The sequence below is a fragment of the Phalacrocorax carbo genome, chromosome 6 (assembly GCF_963921805.1).
Source record: "Phalacrocorax carbo chromosome 6, bPhaCar2.1, whole genome shotgun sequence".
In the NCBI taxonomy this organism is placed as follows: Eukaryota; Metazoa; Chordata; class Aves; order Suliformes; family Phalacrocoracidae; genus Phalacrocorax; species Phalacrocorax carbo.
Window position 1 is genome coordinate 30,565,288 of NC_087518.1, and position 26,723 is coordinate 30,592,010.

Consider the following 26,723-nt stretch of genomic DNA (forward strand, 5'->3'; position numbering starts at 1 on the left):
TCAGTGATGCTCCCATGCTCTCACTCCACCCTCCCCTCTCCTCACATTTTGAATCATCCCCTCTAGCCCCACACATACCCAGAACACTGTGTCACAGCAGCACTTACAGTTACAAACATCACTGACCTATGTCCACAGTATTTTCATTTTTTTTCCACCACAGGTAGGGGAACACTGTGTTTTGCTCCATGCCCCAATTGCATATTTCCTCCTGCTCTGTGCCTCTTTTGCCACCCACATCACAAACTCATACATCATCCCTAGTGGCTCCACCACCAAAATCTTGGTTGGGTGTTCTTTTCTTATCAGCATTTACCAGTTCAGCAGTGATTTGGAAGAAGGAGCCTCTCCACAAGGTAAGTTCTTGTACTAATATTATTCACACACTCTTTATACTAAGCTCAGTTTTTAGAGGCTTGGTTGATGGCCACTTTTATAAGCTGAAGAATAAACACAGTTTAACACAGACGAGTCTCCCAGAGCAAGGTGAAGAGTTCACAGCTGTTACAGACACTGATTTTTGCCAGCAAAATCATTTCAGTCAAGAGGGGAAATAGGGAAGAGAAAAAAAAGGTACACTATGCCCTACTGACCTCCTACCACCTGACTGTTTAATTGGTGTGTCAGGGAGGGAAGCTTTCTGAAAATGGGCTGCAGAATTGCTCACATCTTGCAGGAGCTTTATATTAGCTGCCCTTGAGAAGAAACTCCCTGTACTCGATAGGCCCAGAGACAGATAGGAATGGGAGCCTTCCAAGATCTCAGACAGGAAAGAAACATCACAGACTACATTTTTCGTTAGTTGATTATGAGCTATAAATTTTTTCCTTTCCTGCCTATAAGAAAAAAAAAAATTAACATTTTACTCCTGTCCTGCCAGCCAGAGACTCTGGGCTCTGGTCAGCAATGCTTTCAGATTTCACACCTACCAGAAAGTCTTCTGATTTCCATACAACCTTTGTTTGAAGCCCATCTCTGAAAGTTTCAGTTTCCAAAATCTATCTACTGTTACATGGAAGTATTTAACAAACTGGGAACACAGAACTACTCATCCATTCCCATGAGCTACCACAAAATGCGATGAGACTGTGGCAGCTCCAAGTCTAACATCTCTGTTAAGCTGAGCTAGCAGGGCACAGAGGAGGTGGAAAATGAAGCTTTCAAATCACACAGCCACAAGTGATTCACTAGGTTACACAGAAATTCTGTGTAGTTTTTTCTCAGTTGGGAAGAGAGCTATACCACTGGTCCTGAAGAGATCTGCATAGCAATTAGAGAAATAGTTTCTTGCCAAAAAGGCAAAAGCAGTGTTTTCTTTCCCACCACAATTATTTCTGAAGAATGAGTAGAAGGGAATCTCAACAATTAAGGAGAATAAGGAGAATCTCAGTTGCAAAAAAAGATTAACTGATTTCTTATGAAATTAGACAGGAACATGCACAAAACTATCTGTAATTTGCCAAACACATACTTAAGACCATCAGTGGAACAATTTTTACAGACGACTATTCCCTCTCGTCCATTGTCCACATAATAGCTTTCAGGCTTGCTCACACAGACTAAATTAAGCCAGCTGTATTTTCTCAGTTTTGCATTTTAAATAACAACTTGGCCAGTTAAATTTCAGCTTTGAATCAAGGTTAAAATATATGTAAACTGCAAGCAAAGGTTGATGTAAGGGTAGCTTCTTGCACCCAGTCCATTTATAAATAATGTGCTGATGTCTTCCAGCAAATGGTATGCTATTCTTTTGGTTTAGGAAGAATTTGTTGAGTACTACAGGGAAGACTTTTGCTGGAACGCATGCAAAGCACTAAGGGAATAGCTCTGCTAGTTGTTCTTTGTTTTAATTGAGATGACAATCATTATTTTTCTTTGCTCTTCTAATTATTCTTTTTTTGCCTGGTTCTGGATGTTTTCACAACTCTCCCACTCTTCCATTGCTTATACTGCCCTGTCTTTGACTCCACTTGTCATGTAACCACATTGGTTTCTGCTGTTGGTTTAGCTTAATTGTCTTTACTGGAATGAATGCTGATTGTTTCTCTCCCAAATGCATCTTAACTGCTTCCCACCATGGATTTCCCAGGCATCAGAAACTTCCAGCCAATTTTCTTCCATTTGTCTCACATTCCTTTGGTGTCTGTTCTGGAGCACAACATTTCAGGACCAGTTTTATCTCTGCAGTACTGTAATGGTGCACATTGTTTTGCAGCAGGACTGTTAACTTCAGTAGGAAAAAGACAAGTTTTCTGTTGGGAAGGTCTAAATGCACAAGAAGTCATGGGGCAATGGTTGTTTATCACTATGGGAAACTCCAAATACTGCAGTATTACACTGCAGGTTTTGGTATTTGCTATTTTAATGCAGAAGAGGAGGGGTAAACATGCAAGACATGCCATGTGATAACTGAATAGTTCCTTAATTTTCTTTATTTGAACTGTTTTACCCAATTGCTGTGGAATGAAACAAGGAGATTTCAGTTTAGCTTCGGGTTGCTTTGTCTGTGGTTTTCAATCACACCACATTCCAAGTTTTAATAACAAATAAATTCCACATTTTGATAATAAAGCAGATGAAACTAGGAGCTGACATTCAAGACAACAAAAAAGCTCCCAAGTGTTCTGATTTATTTCTGTGGACTGTCATTCATCTGAGGGGGAGCACCACCAATCTACTCCAAATCAGCAAACTAGTAGAAAACCAGCAAACCAGCCAGTAGAAAGAAACCACAACCTTATACTCCAAAAGGAGGCTTGAAAGGACGTTTACTCTTACTTATGCTCATTTAGTATTTAGAAGCCTCGGGACTAAGCCATGGTGGTGCTTGGGACTGCAGAAGAGGAAAGTTTGAGTGCTTAAAGCTATTTTACTTTTTGCACTACATAAACTGCTTCTCCTTTTCATTTCTCATTCAGCTGGTCTAACTCCAGTAAGAATCCTCCCTTTACAGCACTGGGAATGTGAGTATACAATGCAGCCAGGAGGAAAAAAAAAAACCAACCACCACGAAAAAAGATAATTAAAATCCCCATTGAAACCTCATACTGCAACCAGGAGACCAGTTTTCTCGTTCAACCCCTTCCTCTTCAGTATCGTTTAGAAATATAACCTGAACTGAGATTTATAAAAGCTCTTAAATTTTCTTTGGTTTCATCAGAAGGAGATGTAAATGTAGGGATCAGAACATGGCTCACTGTTTATGGCACAGTATTTCCTTTTCATCACCTTTACCCTGGCTGTGGAGTCTCTTACTAGGTACAGATGCAAGAGTTATTTCTATGTACGGGGGAGACAGCACACTTTTCTCTCCCTGTTATATTTACCTACATGCCTAAAGGGTATCTTTAAAGAAAATGTACCAATGTTAGACCTCTGGAAAGCAAACAAACAAAAAAATCATGGTCCAAGTCCATGGACCAGTATGGCAACATTACCTGCAGAAGAGGTTTTTCAAGAGACAGACAATCTCAGGTTTGTACTGCTATATCTTTGAGTGAAGTCTTCAGGTAACTTGATTCAGTTAACATTAAACTGGTCTTCCCTGAAGGCAAACATTGCAGGCAAGCCTGAACTGCCAGGCTGGACATTTTCCTACGTGTTCTGAATAGGAATGAATCACTTCTGGGAACTTCACTGACAGAAATCTTTTAAACTCAAGGCAACAAGCTCAGCACCTTTTATCCATGAAGTGTGATGTTCTGCATCAGATCTCCAGGTCTTGCACACCTAGCAAGTCATATCAGTGACATGGCCCCAGCACTGCTTCAGACTCTCACATTACTCAGAGGCATGTCAGCATCCAGTGAAGCTATTGACTTCCTAAAGGTACAAGAAGCTGAGATTTTATACTGCAAAGGCTTTATGGTTCTTTCTCTGTCTGCAACCAGTTCCAGCCAGGTCTTTAATGCTTATCTTCTGGGAAAGAAGTGTTCTGCCCTTTTAATACATCGCCTCTTTAAAGTCATAAGTCTGTGGCTTAGCTATAGTTGTCTGCCAGCAACAGACTGCCCAGACATCAAAATTAACACCATCTTTCAGTAGGGGGAGGGAAGTAGGGCATAAGTTATTTCACAGATCATTCTGTGTAGAAAACTCAGCCTTTTAAAAGTGAGTTAAAAGTTAACTGAGGATCTCTCCTGCTCTGAATAGACATCACAGCGATCAGCTCATATCACCAAAAGCATTGTCTGAAACTATCTCATTGGCAATACACACAACCATTTCAGTAGAACTGAAGTCCCCAAACAACATTAGTAGTTTAGCGTGCTGATCCCCCTTCCAGAATATGTAAAGGTACTTGAGATCTCATGGACATGACTATATCATTGAAGTTCCCCTGATTCCTGGCTGGTAAGGTGTGTAGAGTCTTCGCATCAGACACAAGTAAGAGAAAATACTTCATTTCTTTTTGCTCTACCTTCTCTCCTCAGTTGTTTTTGTCAGGTGACATCTACTAAATGACATATTTGATCTATACAACCTCACTTAAAAAATGCAAAACCACAATTGAATTATAGTACAAATTCTCTACAGACCATGTATCATTTGGATCTCATTTTAATTCTTAATGCTACTTATCATACTGATAATTTTTATTTATGTTTAGCAAAATTATTATCAATTATTCCAAATTGATACATGTCTTGGTGCATTATACCTACGCTTTTCTTTTTTAAAAGTCAACAGAAGTCCTAAGCTAAAATACGTGTAATGAACACAGAGAACTCTGAAAACAGCAACAGCCTAACTAGGATGAGGAGGCAACTCCATCACACCTCGACACAAAAAACATGCAGAACTGAGAAACAGCACCCGGCAATCTTGTTTACATGATGCAAAGGAGAGCAAAAAGAATGGTTTATAGGTAGAGATAGAGGGTCAAGTATTACTCCTTACAACTCTCTTATCAGATAATTAAGAGAGTCATGGCATCATATTTCTGGAAACACAGACTGAAGCTGTCTAACATAGACATTTGACTTGAATATCTGACCTTTTCTGGACTTTACTGTTACTTGCTATCATTAACTTTCTGACTGACTGAAAGTAGCAAGAACTGTGGAAAGCAAGCTACTGAACATGAAAAGCTAAGGTGGGTCCTGATACTAAAAAAAGAAAAAATTAAAAAAACACCTTGGAGTCATGCCTAGCAGGTTTTTTTAAGTTCACAAAACTTTTGACGGTGTTCAGAGCTTGCTCATAACTCTGAAGTCCAAACTGTGTGTATTTTTAAAGTTACAAAATTACAGTCCCTTTCTTTAAAATGTGTATTACTGAATGAAGCTTTAAAGAAAAGGGGAATAATAATAAAAAGCCCAAAAGATATTTTGTATTAGATGTAATTAAGTCAGACCCCTCTGGAAAAATAATAATTTTTTGACCACTCCGGCAGCCCCAAAATTATAGGAATGATGCTGAAGTAAACAGGACAAAATCCCCCTGGCAGAGTGGATCCTTAGAAGGCACGTTTCTGAACATAGCTGAAGTGATCTTGGGTCAGCGAAAACTATGTCACTGCAACAAGTGTGAGAAGTAACTGCTGGCTCAGATCCAGAATTTGGAAACTCAAGGACAGGTTTATAGCTCCCACAAGTGTCTCAAACAAGGCTGTTCCACGTGTGCGCTCAAGCCCTAGTGTAGGAGTTGCAGATTCTGAGCTATATGAACACTGGGTGGAATGCTAAAATAATTTTAAAAAATTTTATGTACATAAGGCATTTTCCTTCTCAAATAATTTAACAACTCAATATTACATGTACAAAAAGCACAGAGAATTTCAACATTAGTAACCTGTGAGTTTCCAGTACACCACATAGAACATCATATTGCTCCCATACATACCTAAGATTTTGCAAAAGCCAGTCCCTTTAAAGATCCACAAGACATGTAGACAGACATAAATTCTTCTCCTGCTGTTGTTTTTAACTTCTGTAGCAGGTTTTGTGGTTGTTTGTGGGGTGTGGGGTTTTTTGGTGGGTTTGTGGGTTTTTTTGTTTTGTTTTGTTTTTTTGGTTTTTTTTTTTTTGTGTCAAACCAATGGAAATGCTTTAAATTGCATCCCCATTTCTAATGCCCCAAATGGATTTTTAAACCATCTGAACAACACAGGAGTCTGACGAATGCAGAAGATCTCTGGCCACAGACCACGGGCTTCCCCACAAGATATTTTTCCTCTGAGAATACAGAGTTAATGGCAATAAATAACATAGCTCTACTACTTCTTCCTCTTATTTCTCCAAGTTTCTGTTCTATGAGAAAAGAGGGTAAATGTAATTATATTGGAATTATTCCAGACAAGAGAAAACCTGAACTACTAGAACTACACGTTTCACAACAGGACTACAATACCAACCTCTTTTCTAGATACCATTAATCATATCTAAGATACAAGTAGTCAGAGTAACAGAGACCAATGGAAATTTTTAAGGCAGAAAAGTGAATTCACATTTGTAGAGGACCTGTTAAAACACGCATACCTGACAAATTACCTTGTTGATAACTTCATTGTTGAGCTTTCTATAAGTAAATAGTTGGGTAACGGGTATCAAATTCAGACATAAAAGGTATCTGATGAGGGCCAAAGGATCAAAAAATCAGCTGTGCTGACTATATTCATGAAAATTACACCAGATAAAACTCATCAGAATCTGTGCTACCACAGCAACAGGACCACAGACTCCAACCATTTGTCAGTCCCTGGCTTTTCAAAGGCATAACATGACGATTACATGCCAAGAGGGAAGACAGCATTGATGCAGCATGAAGCAACTAGACAGGGGGTAATATGATAAACTATGTGTATGTCAATAGGAAAACCATTCCATTCAAAAAAATAGATGTTATTTCACTTGCACGCTCACCTCTAGGCATAACAAAAGATTCATGTATTTTGCCCAAGCCTGAGTGACACTAACATTAAGATTACTTTCACCCCTTCTTTCTCCATCTCATAATCAAGCTCCTTTGGGTCCACGTAAAGGTGGGGAGGGGTTAATCCCAGCACGATTTATACTGCTGAAATTATCTTTCTCATCCCCAATATAAATCCTTAATCTATTTTGCAGGAAGGGTACTGCTTTAGCTTGTATTTTATGGCTGCACTGCTGAGATAGGGGGAGGTCAAATCATCTGCCCAAAGCTGGAAGAGACCCTAGAGCTCATTTTGGATGGGAGTGTGGGAACCTGCTGGCTGCCTATTATTGCCTCTACCCACTACATAATACTGCCTTCTTGGTGCTTGTGACCAAGTTTTGACTACCAGCTGTTCTTTGGTGAGTTCTCATGGCAAAGTAGGAGAAAAACATTGATAGTTTTCTGTTATGCCAGCCAGGAGAATTAAGTTCCCATGTCGAGCCTCTTGGGGCAAGACAAACAGCCCAAATCAGAGCTTGTAGCTTTCTGTCATTGTTAAATGCTTAAAAAAACCAAAACCAAAAACCACCAAACCCACCAAAAACCCAACAAGCGATAACATTTTGTTTCTAACTAAAGCCTTTGAGAATCCTGTATCATTTACAGACATTAATTAAGCTCTACATTTCTCCTGCAGTCAAGCAAGCATAATTCATTGTGTTTTCAGAGACAGCTATTGAAACACTCACAGCCAAGGAGCTTTTACCAATTTATCTCTGGTGGTTAAACAAAACAGTTTCTGCATGCATGACAGAACGCAAAGCAACCCCACTGTCTAACCACTCCATTCAGACAATGAAGGACAGGAAGGTGTTCACCATGTGAACGGCACATTTCTGGAGGGGGATATTTGAACCGTTTTAAGCCAGACTCCCTATCCCAACATACAGGACATCAGAAAAGCGTGGAGGTAAGTGGGAAGAGCAGGCCCAATATTGTAGAACAGAATGTAATTAGAATCAACAGTCTGCCTGAATCCCAGGAATGAGAGACTTGCAGTGTATTTCTCAGTCTTGATTGGCCCGTCTATTTCATGATAGAAAAGTTCAACATTTTCCTTCCATCTCAAAACAAAAGGAAACTAAAGGCGGCTTCTTCAATTACAGCCTGAGAAATCAGTGCACTGATAAAAAAAATTCAAGGTTTCCTTAACTAGAGGGAAGACAGGATAAATTAATAAAAAAAAATAATCTTCAGTAATGCTGAGAAGAATCAAGCGTCACCACACACTGTAATCAAATAGAATGATGCAGCTACTTTGTAACTGTCACAATGCATGCAAACCACAGATCATACAGATGACAAAGTACAAATCCTGAAGACCTCAGGTACATTTTACACCCAGTGTCTAATGATAAAACACAATTTCATATGATGCTAGGAGGATAACCAAACCACTTTTTCCCATTTAAACTGCATTTCAAAACAGCTTTGCTATTTTTCTTGCAAATTAGGATGACTTCAGAATTTAAATTTCACGCTAAAAGCAACACTGTAAGGAGCACTAATGAAGAAGATACATGCATACACACATTGCTTGAAACAACTTCAGCTTCGGGCTGCAGACGCTGTTGTAAGGCACAATAAAATCAGTCATAAGCAATAACCATTTACTGCTACAGATACGGCAGGGATTAAAAAAACACTCCTTGTTTGTTTAATCAACAAAATGTTGGCCTAGATGTGTTCATTTCTTGTTTAATTCTGAAACAATTTCCCTGACAGAAAGATCTCTGGGTTATATTACTGGATGTGTTATGAGACAGTTGATACTTGGCCTTTATACAAGCTTGTTTAAGCAAACAAATAGTGCTGTGAATTTTCAAAGGGAATAACAGCTATGCTGCCCACATCCTCCTCCAATACGGAACCCTGACTAGGGTTCGCTGTACAGTGCAAAACCACACTTACATCCTGAGTACTGTTTTGGATTCAGAGGAATTCTGGCTTCCAACTTCTTCACAGCTTGAGGTCTCCAGGTTTCCATACCTGAAAAATGAGATGAGTGTTTAGAGGAACCTCTACTGAATAAAAACAAAATCCCAAACAGCATAATTCATATACAATTACCATAAACAACTAAAAAGTGTTTCTAGCTCAGACAACAGATATGGAATCTAACAGTTGGGCAAAGTTAAGGAGCTTGAAGATTATTTCATTAAGAAGGAAAAAAAAATTCCTAAAGAGATAGCCAGTATCTTCCAACCTAATTCGTTAATTTATATGAAGCACATGGTGTTCATGTGCTAAGCCACACAGGAGGAGTCAACCAAGAGAGTATCTTTGCTCACAGCTCCGAGACCCTTTTCTCTGCCTGTTTTCACTCCATCCTTTCCCACAGCGATATACCAGCATGCAACGAGGCTGTAATACAACCACTTTCTCCAACACAGCTTCTTTTTCTCTAGCATTTGTCATTCCTCCTTACCCCAAGTGTGATCTCACACTAAGTTTTTTAGATGGCAAGTGCCCACTTTTGCCAAAACTACTGACACAGTTGTCGCGAGTGGGAATGACCTGTGGCACTGTGAAAATGCCACTGAGAAAGAGGAAACCATGGGCAAAACTCCAACAGCACAAAGCAAAATCTCTTACCTACACAGGCAATGCATGTGCCTTGAAGGCAGGATTATGCACTTCATTTTCAATGGGAGTGCCTATTGCTTCAAATATACAGCTCCATAAAGAATTCCATGGTTCCTTACAGGCAGCCTTAATGAAGGCAGACAATTACTCACAGTCCAGGATAAGGCAAGCTGATTTTACACATTCTGTGCTCAACTAATTGAGTCAGGCACCTGCAATTAATCTCAATAGTTAGGAGTACAAGCGCAACTTTAAGTGTTTGTGATACAACACCCCCACTAATAACAGAGAAAACGTAGGGGGCTGTGGGTTTGTGATAAGAAGGTTCATGTCAGAACTGTAACAAATTCATCCAAAACATTTCAAAGGATAAAAATAGGAGATGGTAGTTCATGTGACCCTGAAGTATCAGTCTGAGGCTTCATCTGTAGGAATCCCAGGTGCGTAGAGAAAGTCCACTAGTATAACTGAATTCAAGCTCCCTCTCACCAGCAGATCTGCTAGACTGTAAAGAACATGTTTTAGCACCACCATTCACCACCCTCATACTGATATTCTGTCTTACCATGGCTCATAATCTCAGAACTCCACAATACTTTAAAATAAGAGCTTAAGTTCCAATGATCTTATGACAAGGGCTTAATGTTGGACAATTCCACTGTGGGTGGGGAAGCTGAGGCAGAGAGAGATTGAGCGTTTGCCTACATTCCAGTACACTGCAATGGAACTGCAACCCAAACTAACAAAGGCAAACAAGTAATCCCTGACAGAAGCAGCATAGCCACAGTTGTAAGGAGGTCAGCTTGGGCTTACTTAGCCTTGTGAGTGCTGCACTAAGACCACTTGCATTATCTGAAACAGCTCATTTAAAACCAGATCTTGCATCTCCAACCACACTGCAGGTAGACATAACAAAAAATTATTTGCTCCAGTTGTTACCACATATCTGTGACAACGCTGAGAACAAAATCATGACTGCTTGACCCCAGTAGCTTGGTCTGACCAATACACTGTCTCATTCAACCTGACTTCCCACATCAGTAGTGAAGACTTCAGAAATCTCAGCATTTTAACTGTCCAGAAAAAGAAACTTGCATAAAATACATGCATAAAAACTTCCAAACTTATGTTTTAAAGGGCCCAAGTTGTTCTCAGTTATCCTGAAACAATCCTGCTGGTCCTATAAGACAGCAGAAGTATGAGAGTACGTTTTAAGGACTTCTTAAAATGGAAAGAGTCCTTAGAGATTGAGGCACATACAGGTTAACCCATTTTGCTGTTGTGATTTCACAGAGCTAATCCAAACATCTAAAGAAAAATATGCTTAGCTAAACTGACAATGAGGTAAGAATCCACTTCTAAAACATGCTGAATAACACCTCGATCCCTCAGTGGTCACAGTGAATCACAACAGGAGCATTCACAGCACCACCACTGCTTGGTACAAGAATGGCTGTCAATCCTGTTCTGAAATTTTTGGTGCATCAATGGCCTCTGTGCTTTCTCCTATATTCTCCCAAGCAATTTCACACCCTGCCTGTGCTCCTTTTATTGGGATCAGCACTACTGAAGCTGTAAAATTGAATAGATACCTTTTTTTCTGACTCTTGGCTATGCCCAAATTCACCACTTAATCCTACCTGGCCTCTCTCAGCTCTCAGTCGTACCCTAAATGCTCATTACTAGTATTTGCAATTCAAAGTGAATGCAATTAACTATTTGAGGTACTTCCCACTGCTTTACTGCAAGGATGGAATAAATCAGAGAAGCCTTAAGAGCAATACTGCCAAACACCTTGTTGAATTCCATCGTTTTCCTAAGCTGAAGTGTAAAGTTTAACCTATTTTTATTTAACTCTATTGGTTTCAATATTTGCTCTTGCAGACCTGTAAATTGTCCTGCATTTCCAAATCACACTGGGTAAGATATCATCTTACCAGAAAGATACAAAAAGAGTGTAGGGGGGTTATTTAGGGAACTATGCTGATGCATTCTCAGTAGATATTGCCCAGGACAGAATCAAGACATGCTGCTGATATAATGTACATTACAAAATATGATGGTTGCTCCTGTCCTGTTGCTACAGGGAGAGTGTTTCACCCTCCACTGCCATCTGCTAGGTAAGATGACTAAAAAACATCCTAGCCAATAGACAAAAGATGTTTTTCCCCCTGCTGGGAGAAATATGCAAAGAAAGGTTCAGGTTTTTTAAATAAAAATTAGATGTTTATATTCCTTTTTCAAAACTTGCCATTAATTCTTAGAGCAGAAATTATTGAGATGACTCACAATCTCACTGTCCTAGTGTTGTATGAATTATAAAATATGTATTTGCAGATTAGGCATTTGCATTTAAATCCCACTAGAGAGATACATGCTGATTTTTATAATATAAATCCCTAACACAATAATAAAGAGCAGACAATTTTAAGTTATATTGCCAGATGTAAACCTCTGCCTGCCTCTCAATGCAAGACCTCTGCATGAACAACAGGCCATTAAATATGGGTTAGGAGGAGTTAATGATACATCTGATGTAAAGAACAGTGTTTCTGCAGATTTCCACTGCTCTGTTCTCACCAGCTCCTGGACAAAGAGCCATTCACTACCCGGCCTTGTATGAATGCTTTGCATACAAAAAGAGACAGGAGAAACAAAAGGATCCTGTAGCCCACAGAACTTTTCAGCCTTGCCTGGCGTTTGGAAAGTTATAGACTCCACTCAAAGGGACTGACTAAGCAAATGAGACCAGAATGTAATGGGTAGTACTGAATATTTAAATACTGAAAAATAGAGTAGAAAATGCACCCCTGCATCTCTGTTGAGAAGGAAGGGAAGAATAGGGAGGAAAATACTCTTTGAATGACTCAGAAATAATAAGGAAAGGTGGTTCTCTGCAAAAGCCCCAAACAAATCCCTAAATAAGACTTGCAAGCATCAAAACAAGTGACTGGAAGCACAGATACTCCTCAAGAAATGTAAGGTGTTTTGAATTATACACACATAGGATCATGGAAACGAAGTTGCTTCTTCAGTCAAGTAGACAAACCACCTGGTGTACAGGAAAACAGAGGAAAGAATGGATGCTACAGCAACAACAGTGAGCCAAACACTATATAAAGCTACTGGCCTAAAAGTGTACAAAGGGCCCATTCCTTCTATGTGCCCCCTCTGCCTTTATTTTCCTCTCCATTTAATCTCTATCGAGCCATCTTCCAGCACAAGAAATGAACTGAAAATGTAAAACTAACTTGTTATTTGCTGTCATTATCCAGCTCTGGCTCTCCCATCAAACAATATCCATTCCCGTCTCTGTAAACATCTTGAGATAGGGACTGGTTGCTACTTTATATGCAACTGTGCCAAGCATAGCATTGCCCCGCTTTTAAGCGCTGTTGCAAGGATTGTGATTACCAGGACAAAATAAAATGCAGAAGGGAGCAACTTGGCCCAGTTCTTCTCTAATTTGGACATCTAAACATCTTTGGCTTCCATCACACTTGTGAGCATTTAATTCCACAGTATAGCCAGCGACACTGGGGATACCGAAGGATCTCTGCAGAGGCATCATGCTATATCCCTGCACCCAGGGACAAGAGGAGCTGGTCTGCTTTTCCTCTCTCCAGGAACTTCCATTGAGGATTTTCACATCAAAATGCCAACAAGATTTTTTCTTTTAAATCTCCCTACCCACTTCTACCAAACAAAGAGAAAATATTAGAATGTGTAGTGTTAAAGACTTGGCAGGTTTTCAAAGCTGTCTGCTGCATTTAGATGCCAAACTTCCATGAATACTAAAGGGATGCAGATGTCCAATTACTCTCAAATAGCTTTGAAAATACAAGTCATCCCCCTCACTTTTCAACATACCAGCTTATGCCCAAGTTATTGTTTAGTTTGACTTCTACACTACGTTAAAAGAAAACCTTTATAGGCTGGATCCAGACAAAAGAATGAATAGGCCTTCAGTCTCAAATTAATAAAAAGCAAAAGCTTAATTAGAAGTTAGGGGCAGGGGGCAAAAGAAAACAGATTTATTCACGATCTCCAAGAAGTGTTAAAAGTTACTCAGCAAATAGCACATCTCTGATTTTACTAGAGACCTAAGCTACCAAAGGGCCCAATTTGAAGTCCATTACAATAAGTAGCATAGCACTGAAAATCCAGTAAGTGTCTTCTGACTGAACTGCATCAGTCTTAAAATAGTCTGAATTGTACATTAACAATTTAAACCTTTTCATATGCCTGTTCAATACTTTGTGTGACCCCGCTCACTGCTCTGGGTGTGTTTTCTGCCCTGCGACACATTTAGAAATGTTCCCCTCTGCCCCATTGGTTTGTGCATTTCTGTGATAACAATGCCAGCACGGGCTGCGGGAGTCAAAAAACACTGCAAAGACTAGCACTGTGCAACTGTTCGATTCCTGCTGCGATTTAACCGAAGCCACGTGTGTTTGGCTTTGGGAGGACTTCCTCCCACTTTCTGACGTCATGTGAAGAGGAGTAAAGGCAGTCTAAGCAACATGCATGTCCCTTTAGTCCATCCTACCACATTGGGAGAGAGAAAACTACCAACTCCTCCGCAGCCATGCAGGAAATGAAGATTACAGTGTGCAGCCCAGAAAGGCCTCCCAGGAGCTACTGATGGCTGCAGAGCCTCACACGCTCACAGGGCAGATCACAGCTTATTTTAACAGAGTAAGGCCCAAGCCAGGAAAAAGGTTTTGCCCAGAAGATTTCACAAATCAGTCTGCACTGTAGTGTGGTTTTAACAAAAGCACACATTATTCTGAATTATTCAAGCCTTTTAAAAGTTGGGTTTTTTCTGCCCTAATTTCTCTTAAGTACAGCATTTGCTTTTTATTTGCCTCTGTCACTCAGGGAAGAGCACCTCACCTTTTTTGGACAGAATAAATGTTTCATGCCCAGATTCAGTTAATGTCTGCAGACTATCCTATCCAAGCAGTGCAAGCAATATCAAACAAACAACAGGTATCTCCACACACTTAGGTTACAATATATCCAGACACTTTTCTAAGAGTCTCAGGGCTTTCTTTGGCTAATCTAGATCTGTGTATGTCTAACACATACATCAGGCAATTCTCAGAGAGGGGTGCATCCACAGCAAATCTAGCATAAAGTGAATGCATTGCATTGAGTGCGATCCAGTTTCCACACCTAAATTTTGGAGGAAGTTTGTCAATGTGTACATTCCTACAACTGGGAGGTGCAGATGCTGTTCCCTCCTAGCCCATGCCAAGGAGCTGCTCACCTGTAAAATGTTGAAAGGGCCTTTTTTGATTTTGCCACATCACTGTTCTCCCTTGGACCAACCAAAACAAGCTCAGCACTGCCATTCACAGTTGTTCCCTTACTCCACAGTCCTGCTTTATCACCAAGAATAAGAAACAGCTCTTCACATAAATCAAAATTGACCACTAATGCCAAAATCTTACATGGTTTAAGAGATTGCCCTTTTCATTACTTTTTTTTTTACTTCACTGGAAAACAAAATACAAGCACTTATAAAGCACAGTTATGCACACACATCCTCTTTAGTCTCAGTACTGTTATTATTAACAAGTATCACTAACAAGAAAATTGCAAAAATGCAGACTTTCTGCTGCTTACTCCACACTAATGTAGAGATGAAAACTAAGCTGGTTAAATACAATTGCTATTATTTCTTTTTTTATTTGTCCTTATAACATCTGCTTTTCTTCACAAGGCCATATTCCAGTGCTGCATGTAAATCATTCTAATCTTCATAGCTTAAGTTTTATCTATATTTTGTCCCAAGCCATAAAAATCCAGATTATCCATTATATTTGAAAAGCCAAGAGAAACATCCATGGATTCTTAAACATTACACTCCCAAGATCTGCGAGAGGGGAAGGAAGTGGTGACCTCCTAGGATTTCCTGTGGATTCTATCGTTTATTATAAAAGGCTAGGGATAATGTTGACAAGGTCAGACAGCCTACGTGCCCTTCCTCTGAAGGTGACGTTATAACTTGCTCTGAAAGGTACACAAGCTAGGAAGACCAGAATTGGGCTCAGAAAAGAAAGTTCTGTTCTATGGAGACTTTCCCCCTATATTTTCTTGCCCTCTTCTGACATTTTCATCTCTTTAAAGCAGCTTCAGAGGACCAGGGCAGAGCCAACCTCCTTAGCTCATCTATGCTCCTGACTTGCTGCTGCTCTAAACAACTGGAGTACTCAAACTTACCTGAGATGTTGCTATAAATATTATTTAGGCTATTTGTTTGAGGCAAAACTGCAGCATCCGAACTTCCTTTATTCTCCCTTCCTACCCTCGAAACCAACCACAAGAGGATGTCCCTCCTTAAAGCAGGGCTTCTACCACACCAGCACATTACCAAAGACCAACAGGACAGGTACTCTACCTCTTCTAGACCACAAGGACACAGCAGTACACAAGTCTGGCCCAAGATCCTTCCCCTCAATCAGCAGCTAACGATGCAGTGAATAACAAGCACAACATCTTTAGAAAAGGATGCCTATTTTCCTGTTCATTCCTGCTTGAGTGCTCAAAATCCTTTATACACTGGCTATGCATACATTTTAAAGCTGAGTTAGTCCTGTCTGCTCAATTTCTTTTCCAATCCAGGCTGGTTTTCTTTCCTCTGATACACTCTTGAGAAAAATGTAAGAAAGACTTACAGGTCAGACTTGCCACTTCTTTTGTACTGCAATCCAACTGTAATATTACAGATGTAATTCCCAGATATGAAAATATTAAGAACTTAATTGCAGTGTTAACTGAGCTAAATTGCCCCAGCTATACAATTTACAAAAACTTTTACTGCATGAAGCTGGCATTTTCACAGGAGCCCAAAGAGTTTAGGTGTCTCATGACCAATGATTCTCAGAGAATGAGTAATTACTGTCTTCAGGCTGTTTTTAAAATTTTATCATTAACACCTGCATTAAAGAAAACAATACAGAAATAGAAGCTAAAGCCAGTGATGAACTTCATTAAGTTCTTGAGTTCCTCCCCCTCTCGAGTTCTGATCTTATAACTTCAATGTTTCACTAATTTAGTACGTTTCTATTTTTAGGTTGCTATGATCCTTTGCACTAAAGGAAAATATGGGAAGAAAACAGAGCCGTTTATCTAGAGGACTCTACAGACTTCAGTGCAAAAGCAAGATTCCCAAAAGACTTTTTCATCATCCTTATAACAGTGCAGCCTAATAGAGTTTGAACATTTTAATGGCTAGTGATGAAACACCACAAAATAATCAAAACTAACAAGGCTAATTTACTGTAGGAATGACAGCTGTTATAATGGATTACCCCTTTGGCCCCAACCCCAAGTTTAAAATGCTTCAACCCTCAATTACAGAGATATTTAATTATTTCCGTAGTCATTGAAGGGCTGGATTGACAATTCTGGAGAGTGATATACGCTATTAAGTGCAAAGGGGGAAAAGTACATACAAGGACACCACAGCTGAACATGCCTTCCCATGCCCCAGTTCATCCAGACCTCCAGCAGCACCCACAGCTTAGGGTCTTAAACAGAGCCTCCTGGAGCACCTATTGAATCCAGCCAGGTGAAGTAACCAAGAGGAAAAGATCCAGACACTTGCACATGAAATAATCACCTGTCCCATAGAAGGGTTAAACATGCAAAGGCCTCTGCGCAGTAACACACAGTAGGGCAAAACAGCCTAACAGCTACAAGACCCCTTTCCTAGTCCTTCCCAGGGGCTTTGCACCCACCAAAGAGCCAGCCCACTACCAAGGACCCAAGGCAGCCTCCCAGAGCCAAGAACTTTTCTCCAAAAACATCACCTTGGTGATCACCCAGCTTAACAGATTTGATAGTAGATTCTAAACTTGCTTGTCAGATACACAGGATCTTTTGTAATTATACAAATTAAATAACTGCAATATATTAATTGTTCTTTGCATAACAGTCTTCTGCCTCCTGAGGACAGCAACAAACCAGATACGGACATGTAAAAAGATTTATGTTTGAAAACGCAGGTCAAATTCCAAAAGTCACTGTGAGTTAAACCTTTACTCTCCCTTTGCCTCAGTACTCTCCTCCTAAGTATCTGCATCATAGTCTATTCCTCTCACTGTTTTTCTTTATCATCTGTTGACAGTAAAGGGTCTTCAGGGTAGGGGTGGTTGCAAATAATTCTAGGCATGTTTGTACAGTGATTTGTAAAATGAGGTCACAGTCTCAGGTGGGACATTTATTTGCATTACTGAAGTATACCTCAGTAAGAGAGAAATAATAGAAACCACTAAAAATGAAAACCACGTTGAACTGGGTGGGGAATGCACATGGAGATGCTTTCCAGGCATTTAAACAGGATATATGAATGTAGTTTAAGACTAAATAAGTTGTCTTAAGACAACTTAAGAGCCTTTGACTGAAAAACGAGGTGCGTATAATTGGGTCTAGATCTGCCGTTGACTGACTTATTCACATGATTTGAGCTACTCACAAGTTCTAATTGATTACAGGAAGAAAATTTCCCAAGATACATGTCAATTAATATAGAATCCTGAAAGAACAGTCTGGCAACCCACCGACACAGAGCAACGAAAACTGTGCTGTGAGGGGAATAATAATTAAAATAGCCATTTCAGGCAAAGCATGCTTGCAAAGGCTACTATTTTATTTATTCCAACATTTTCTGTTAAAAATGTATCTTTAGAAAAGTAAGTAAAATAAACCATACATGAAACATTACTGGCTGAAAGTGACAATGTATATGCATACAGCTCTTGATTTCTCCTATAAATTTGTGGCTCTCTGATAATTTGCATGCTTAGGAAGCAAGAGAGTCTCATGACACCCATTTAGCAAGTCAGCTCCTCTTGAAAGTTACTAGAATCTTCACAAACTTGGTGTCCTTTCATATTTTATTCTTCAAAGATACATATGTCCAAAACATAGAATGCAAAACTGAGGGTATAGAAAGAATTAGCCATTCAAAATAAAGAATTCCTCAACAATTTTATATTCTTGTATATATGCACTGGCAATTTTTATTGCTCCTCATGTTCTACATCAGAATTGGTATGGACTGAGAGGTAATGCTCACAGTAGCAAATCTGACTGTATGGTCTTCTACCCAGGATGGCTGCTTCTTTCCTCATCTGACTTGTTACCTGGCTGTGAAGTTACTGCACTTGAGCAACCACAGCTATTATTACAATCACCGCAGGCCTGGCAAGCTAGGCACATCAGCATCATTAACTGAGCCACATAACATTCCTACAAAGCAAGTAGTATTTTATTCCTTTTCAGATACACAAGAAAAGCACAGATAGCTTATCCATGCCTTGTTCCTTATGTAGCTAGTGGGAAAGCTAAAATTAAAACCTAGGAGTTCTTATGCTGCTCCTCTGTTCCAATTACTATATTCCAGAATAACTGTTTTTGCACATCACTTGGTTTTGAAAAATGTAATAAATATGATACTCCCAAAATAAGATCAGCTCTGACCCAGTCATGTCTCAGTTAGAATTTAGGGCGAGAAAACTAATGTTGCATGTTCTAAGCATTTATACAAACACAGCAGACATGATTTAACAGTCTTACCATAAAAGCTATTCTTATAACATTAAGTGGTTCTTGTGCTGTCTGCAAAAATTTATGACTGCATGTTCATGTGAAGTAATAGAAGGGATAGTGAATTCTTTCTTATGTTTGTACAATCCCTGTTTCAAATCAGCAGCCCCCAAACAGAAGAGTTAGGTCTGAAAATATCAGTATCCAGCAAAACACAGGAATCTATTCTAGATTGCAGCCAACGCATTCTAGGGGTTGGGTTTTTTTGAGGAAAATTATATTCATTTTCTTGTGTTGGTCCCACTTTGGCTCCTTGGCAGTTAGACACGCCACACTTTCCCTGCCTGTAGACTATGCTTTGGTGAGAGTTGGGATGTGGGTGGCATGCATTTACACATTTTATATTTATGCTGAAATTCTGAATTTTGCAGTATTCTTGACATCTGTCCATTGGGTTAAGTCCAAGTCCACTAAAAATAATTGAAGAAATTCATGACAACATCATCCTATCACGTAAATGATGGTTCCGTTTCCATTATATACTGGCTCTTACCTGTCAAGGAGAAGTTCCAGTACTTCCTTAGTAGAAGCAAAGGCCCTGTATGTTGAGAGAAAGATACTGATGTAGGTAAAATCATTATCTCCAAAAGCTGTCAGAAGGTTCTCCACAAGTTTCTCCAAAGTTCCAGCTTTTATTGTCCTAATCTTGCATGTTTCATACTGGCTGACAGTATGTTCTGGAGGTAACTGGTCCCCTTCAGCCTACAATGTTGGAACAAAGCATAAAAATCAGACAGAAGGCAGATCCCTGACACAACTTTCACAATGAAACACAGATTAAATTCCATCTTTTCACAGGAATAGTCCATCTTTAGTTACCAAACAATGTTGCCGATTTTGGCTCTCTAAACACCAAATGCTGTATCAAATAATGGAGATCTTTAGTAAGTTTATCTTTAAAATATTTTTCTGACTTGCTCCACAAAATATTTTATAGTCTTGCTGCTATCAAGTTATCTTACAATCCCATCATATATTATTATCTAAAAGAAAATCCATTATCCCACAAAAACTGCAAGGAACAATAGTGATAATTCAGTGTCGCACTTAACTTCTGAATAAACATGAAAACTGACCACAACTTTAGCATCAGCACTTGTGATTCCCTTGCTGAGAATACCAGCTTTGAGTTGCCACACAGAACCTTAAGTCATGAACACATTTGGACACGAAATATTTCATGATGCTTTTGCAAGGAGGCTATCAAAATCATCTTGCAAACATGCCATTGTAACATTTAATTTTTCTCTTACAGTCTCCATTTGGCACAATATTTGTCAACAAATCTAGGGTTTGGTGTTGGGACATGTGTGCTTTTTTAAACAGCATTTGTTTTTAATGCTTACAGCCTGCTTTAAGTCTGAAATAACTAGAAACATTCCCTTAAATTCTGCATTATTCAGAGGACAGTTCAGAAAATTATTTTTGTGACTAGTTTAAATACTTATTTGTTAAGTATGTGTGACAAAGGGCTTTAAAAATGGGATTATAAATAAAAAACATCAACAAGAGCAATCTAAAGAAAATTTCTCTCTATCTTTTGCAGTGACTAACTCTGGGAAGGAACATTCAGACAACTAACATAAGAAAAGCTGAACTCTACAGAGACTGCATGGGGAAGCACACAGTTCCCCTTTTGTTGCTGCTGTTTAATGGAGACTGAACCGACTGATGTACTACATCCTCAGCTTGAGGAAAACGTGTTGCGACACATCTGCTTTTTCACCTGGACTACAATTACATGACATGCATTGTAGCTATTTAATCACTATAGTCATATAATACCAGCACCAATAAAACTACAGTAACAAAAAAGGTAATTTTCCTTGAGAGAAAGAAATGGCTTGAACCCATTTAAGTGTCTGCAACCATGAGTGAAAAGAAAAGCCTGCCAAAAATCCCCAAGACATCACTATGATTTATGTAAATTAATTATCAGAAGCTCATCTGAATTAATGAAATATATTTTTGATATGTTTATTCAAATTTACTGAGTTTAGAAAGTATTTTAATGCAAGCCTTATACCTGGTTAGGATTAACAGCATTATGCAAAGGAAAAATCAGGCTGTTCTGAAATATTTCAAAATTGTAAAAAAAAATCTTTACTCTTTTTAGGTTAGATTAAATATATCAGTAGAAAAATACTAGAGGAAATAAATTCGTACTGGGCATGAACACGCAACAGTCTAGCTTAGTCTTTGCACCATCAATTCTCCTGCAATCTCAGGATAAAACTTAAGGAGTTCAACCTATTTTCATTGCAGCATTATTCTGCTGCAAATTTCCTCCTTACGTATACACCCACAGCAAGCTTTCAACAAGGACTGCTGTGATCGTTCTCTTCCAAATCACAACCTTCCCCTCCTGGGTAACAGCTTCTGCTGTACCATGATACCAGGTAGTAACAGTATATCATTAGGTCAGATTACAATAATAATAATTCATAATTTAACAGCTCTTCTGGGTTTTGAATATTGCATCAGTATTTATACAGACTGAGAGGCTCCCCTAACTAACAATACAATCCATATTTTCAGTTTCTCTGTGGTTCCTTGACAACACATCTCAAATTCATCCTGACAAAACACCACCAGGACTGAAAATGAACACACAGCCATTTTGACTAGAAGTTTTGTTCCAGAAACTGCCTACTAAGGTATGAGTTAAAAATAACAAGGCTAACAATATTCCAATGTTAATATATCACCTTTGTACTAGACTCGGGACATGAAGAGAGCATGTTAATGGCTTACAGTCACTACCAACTCTGGCTTGGTATTCTTACAAAACAAAGAAAAAATAATGTATTCATAACGTAATTAGGAATGGATCACACACCCATTTCATATTTACATCACTACCTTCCACTGCTTTTGAATTATTTATAATAGATAATCCCTTTTTGTTTTAAACAACCATAGAGTCATTTAGGTTGGAAAAGACCCTTAAAATCATCAAGTTCAACCATTAACCTAACACTGCCAAGTCCACCACTAAACCATGTCCCTGAGTGCCACATCTACATGTCTTTTGAATACCTCCAGGGATGGTGACTCTATGATTTCCCTGGGCAGCTTATTCCAATGTTTGACAACCCTTTCTGTGAAGAAATATTTCCTAATACCCAATCTAAACCTCCCCTGATGCAGCTTGAGGCCATTTCCTCTCATCCTATCGCTAGTAACCTGGGAGAAGAGACCAACACGCACCTCGCTACAACCTCCTTTCAGGTAGCTGTAGAGCGATAAGGTCTCTCCTCCTCCTATTCTCCAGGATAAACAACCCCAGCTCCCTCAGCCGCTCCTCGTAAGAGCTGCTTTCCAGACCCTTCACCAGCTTCGTTGCCCTTCTCTGGACACGCTCCAGCAACTCAGTGTACTTCTTATAGTGAGGGGTCCGAAACTGAACATAGCATTCAGGGTGCAGTTTCACCAGTCCCAAGTACAGGGGACTATCATGTCCCTCGTCCTGCTGGCTACGCTATTTCTGATAGTCTTTAATATTATTCTAAAGCTGTTCTACTCCTGAACAAGGGCATCTCATTTCCCAGCTTAATGAAGTCCACAACAAACTCTTTTTACGTTAAAATACAACCTGCTGTCTGTATTAAAAAAAAAAAACCAAGAAAACCCACAGAATAGACCGGGGAAGAAAAAATAGGAGTAATAATAGTACCCCACAATGTTCTGGACTTTCTAACAAGGAGCAGGCCCAGGCACAGGGTTTTTTGGCAGAAAAGTGTCTGCATCTGTAGGAAGCCCTGGAAGAGCCACGAACATCTTGTAGGATCAAGACACAAGGACCTGTCAACAGACTGTAAAGGGTATAGACACAGTAGAGAAGCAGAGGTCCTAGGAAACTTGCAGCCAGATCTCAAGGGCAAAACGGCACCATTTCATATTGTGTTTAAGCCACTGAAAAAAGCTACTCCCAGAGGCCCTTTTCTGCCCACCTGCTACAGCAAACTGGGCTGGAAAAATGGTCTGGCCAAAAAAGACTGGCCAAAAAAGAACCCTTCATTTCACTTGGTGAGGTCAGGTTTAACACAGAAAAGTTGCCCAACCTTATTCACCTCATGGCTGCAGAAACACACAGGCTGACACAGGGAAAAGAAGCTTGGGTTCAAGATGTAAGACTACTTCTGGAAGCACCACAGGAAATGACAGACTGGGTAACTTGGTTTCATGTCATGACCCCATTTGTGCCTTTTATAAATTGACAAGGCAACACACAGTACTACTGCACTAAACCCCAACGCAACCCAACAGGGAATTAATGAGATTACACCAGAGTAACTTGCAAAATTTTGTTCCATGGATCTTATGGCTCTTCTAAAGGTTTATAATTTGTTTTCTGCCTGACTTAAAGGTGATTGTAGAATTATATATGACACTGCCATTATGGAAACACTAAAAGGATATGTAGTTACCACTGCCATATATCTCCTCCATTCAAATTTTTCCTAAGCAAAACTTGTTTAAAAAAAAAATGCTCAATTTTCTTGCTGAATTTTCATCTTACAATTAAAATATACTTTTGAAAATAGCTAGTTACACAATACAACCACTTTCAAACAGGGAAGAAGGTCTACACCACTGTATTTAACTCTTAATTTTCTACCCAGCAGCTTCCCCCACTCCACAGTGTATTAACTTCAGACCATATTCTACTCAGTGTATGTAAAAACCTCTCATTCACTGATGTGACTGTGTAGCAAACAAGGGCAGAATCTGCTTCCAAGATTGATACATGCACAAAATTTTCCATTAATTGCAACACTGCAACTTCCCCAAGACATCATGTTGGGAGAATGTTTTTTTTTTTAAAAAAAACCAACCACACACACAACCACAAACCCTGAAAATCTAAAACTGAGTTTGTCAGCAAAACATTAAACTGCTAGAAATCATTTTAAGAGACTTTTAGGCATTGTTTGTATTATTTTAGCAATTCTGCCTGTAAGTTTAAAAGGAAAAAGGACTTGGCAGACAAGCTCAATAACAGACTTTCAGAATAAGACATTGTGGGCTGAGTTAGCATGCTAACAGGAAACTACTCCGTCTGGATTTAATCAAGAGGCCATCTCTTCACTGACATAACAGGGCTAGCCAAAGGCAAAAGAGTTTTCATGTTTGCTTTTGTGTTGTCTGCTCAGAGGAATACTGCATCTACTGCTATTAAAAGATGTTCCTAAAGCTCTCTGCAAGTTCTGACAGTGGCACATGGTGATCACTGTTATGTGGTACCAATTAAAGCTACCAGTTGTTTTGTAGTGTTTTGTGCATCAAAACAACAAAAAAAGGCTCTCCAGCTCCTTCCGTTCATCTCCAACATGTCCAGCAGTCTAACAAAGACGCTAGAACCAACACATCAGGGCTTCAGTAAGATTTTCTTGGTCCTCTACAAAGCTAAAAATAAACAAATATATATGGCATTTTACAGTCTGGTTTATTTTATATTTTTTAAACAGTCTCACTTTGATTTTTCAGGCAATGGATTACGGCCTTGATAATCTGCAAGTGTAACTGATGAGCAAATAGATTCCTACCAGACAGCATCTTTCAAAAGCAAATGTAGAAATATTGAACTGAGGTATAGTCCTATGAGTCCTTTTTTTTTTTTGAGGTTGTGTGGGTACTGATCTAGTGTGATTCTAACATCTTTACTAACCCTCTGCAAAATTGTACCTTCAGAGAGGCCCACTCTCTTTTAAGGCATTAGTCTTGCAGTTCTAGAGCACAAAACGTCACCCACGTACACAGATCTTGCTAAAACAGGATTGCTCCACACAGACTAAAAACCATTCAGGCTAAAAAGTTCCTTCAAACACAAACTGACTCCAAAACAGCTGCAGATGCCCAGTACTGGACCTATAATTCGGTTCCAAGCTGGTTACAATTAACGTCCTGGCCCTGCCCCATACAGGCTGGCTCCTGAACCCACACACAATCTCACTGACTCACCAAGGCATTGTAAAAGTGCAAGTTAGCCACAGGCACAAGTCTAGGATGAGGAAAAGATACGAGTATCAGCATAACATCCAACAAACTTCATCTCTCCAACAGCCACGAATACAGGGCTTGAGTAAGCAGATTCTACGCTACACACAGCTTGTTACCAGCATGTATCAGCTGTGTAAAAGCAACACTCCTTTATGAATCTGGTGAGACACCACGTGCAACCTTTGATACCACAATCTCCATTTCCTACATATCCTTCTCTGCAAGAACCGGCAAGATCTTGATACTCTGCAAGATAAGCTGACCTCTTGCCATTTTGCCTGCCAATGACAGGAAAATAAAGTAAAACCTCACATGCCCCAAAGTTGCCAGGTATTTCACTCAGTTTGACAGCCAAAACACAGATCTGGATCCCACAGCCTTGTGGGCCAAAGGTACAACTTCAATGGGATTATACATTAGTTATAAACTCCATCTCCTAAATTAATGATACATTCTAGTAAGAAGGAGTAGAGACTCAGGGTAAAAAAATAGTTCAAATTCTAAACAGGATAAAAATAGGCTGCTACCCAAATAACAACATACAGAATTGTAGTCATTATTTCAGACGTACCACTGGAAACAATTGCTTTTACCCAAAAAAACCACTGGTCTGCAGGTTTTTTTTCCAATGCAAATATCTTCTGAGATTCTGAGAGTGAGAATCATGGAATGAAGGTAATTGTTTCTCATTAGGCAGACTGGAAAAAGTATTGAAAGAAAACAACTGGGATGAACAATAAGTAAATGAGACAATAAATACTCTTCAGCCTTAGTCATCTAAAACGTTAACACTTTACTAAAGACTTGTTTTATTTAGAAATTCAGCAGAATTATTTTCAAAAGCACGTAAGCACGTAACTAGTGTCTCAAACTCCATTTTTACTGATTTTGACAGATTTTTAAGTGCTTTTGACTTTCCTTGAAACTTACAGCTTTTCCAGATGGGGAGTTTTCCATTCTACCTGTTTTTATTAACTTATTGGACAGCTACCTTAAGCTGGAATAAAGCTGCCTAAAGTGCAGTAAATTGTAAGTTAACTAAAAATAAGGAGTACTAATCAAGAATGACTGTTCATTTCACTGTTTGCTTAAATGTGAATCAGCTTTCTCCTTCTGAAAGTAGGAATAAGATGCTTTTTGTGATTTTGCCCTTGGTTTTTTTTGTGTGATTTTTTTGTTTTGTTTTTTGTTTTTAATTGCTTTCTTACACACAGGTTCTCCAGCATAAGCCTTTAATATCTACACTCATCCTTGGGAAAATAAAAAAAAAATAAAAAAGGAAAACATCAAATAATGGAATATAAATAAGCTTCAAAAGCTCCAGAAACACAAGCAGTGTAACACCATAACACCAGTCTGAGAGAAGAAAAACCTAAGGTATCTTTCACTTAATGTGCAGGCACATATCACTTAAAGTAGCAAGGCAGATGAAACAGAAAAGTTGTTTGAGGAACAACCAGATTCCACAGCAAAACCACACAGAACTTAATAATACGTCTTCAAGATGCTATGTAAGCCTCCTACTCAGTTTAGTCAATAGTTTTTGTATGGAACAACTACAAAGATATTAACAACTATTTGACATAGCATTTCCTTCCAAC

At 39.1% G+C, this 26,723-nt stretch overlaps 1 protein-coding gene across 1 annotated transcript in view; it reads right to left on the bottom strand.

The window, feature by feature from the left end:
• Positions 1–26,723, bottom strand: part of RGL1 (ral guanine nucleotide dissociation stimulator like 1) — an 85,345-nt gene that overhangs the window by 35,115 nt on the left and 23,507 nt on the right. The window contains exons 3-4 of the mRNA XM_064454391.1: positions 19,613–19,821; positions 8,827–8,904 (exon numbers count right to left, since the gene is read on the bottom strand). Coding sequence (XP_064310461.1) covers positions 8,827–8,904; positions 19,613–19,821 — 287 coding nt within the window. The remainder of the gene's footprint in view (positions 1–8,826; positions 8,905–19,612; positions 19,822–26,723) is intronic.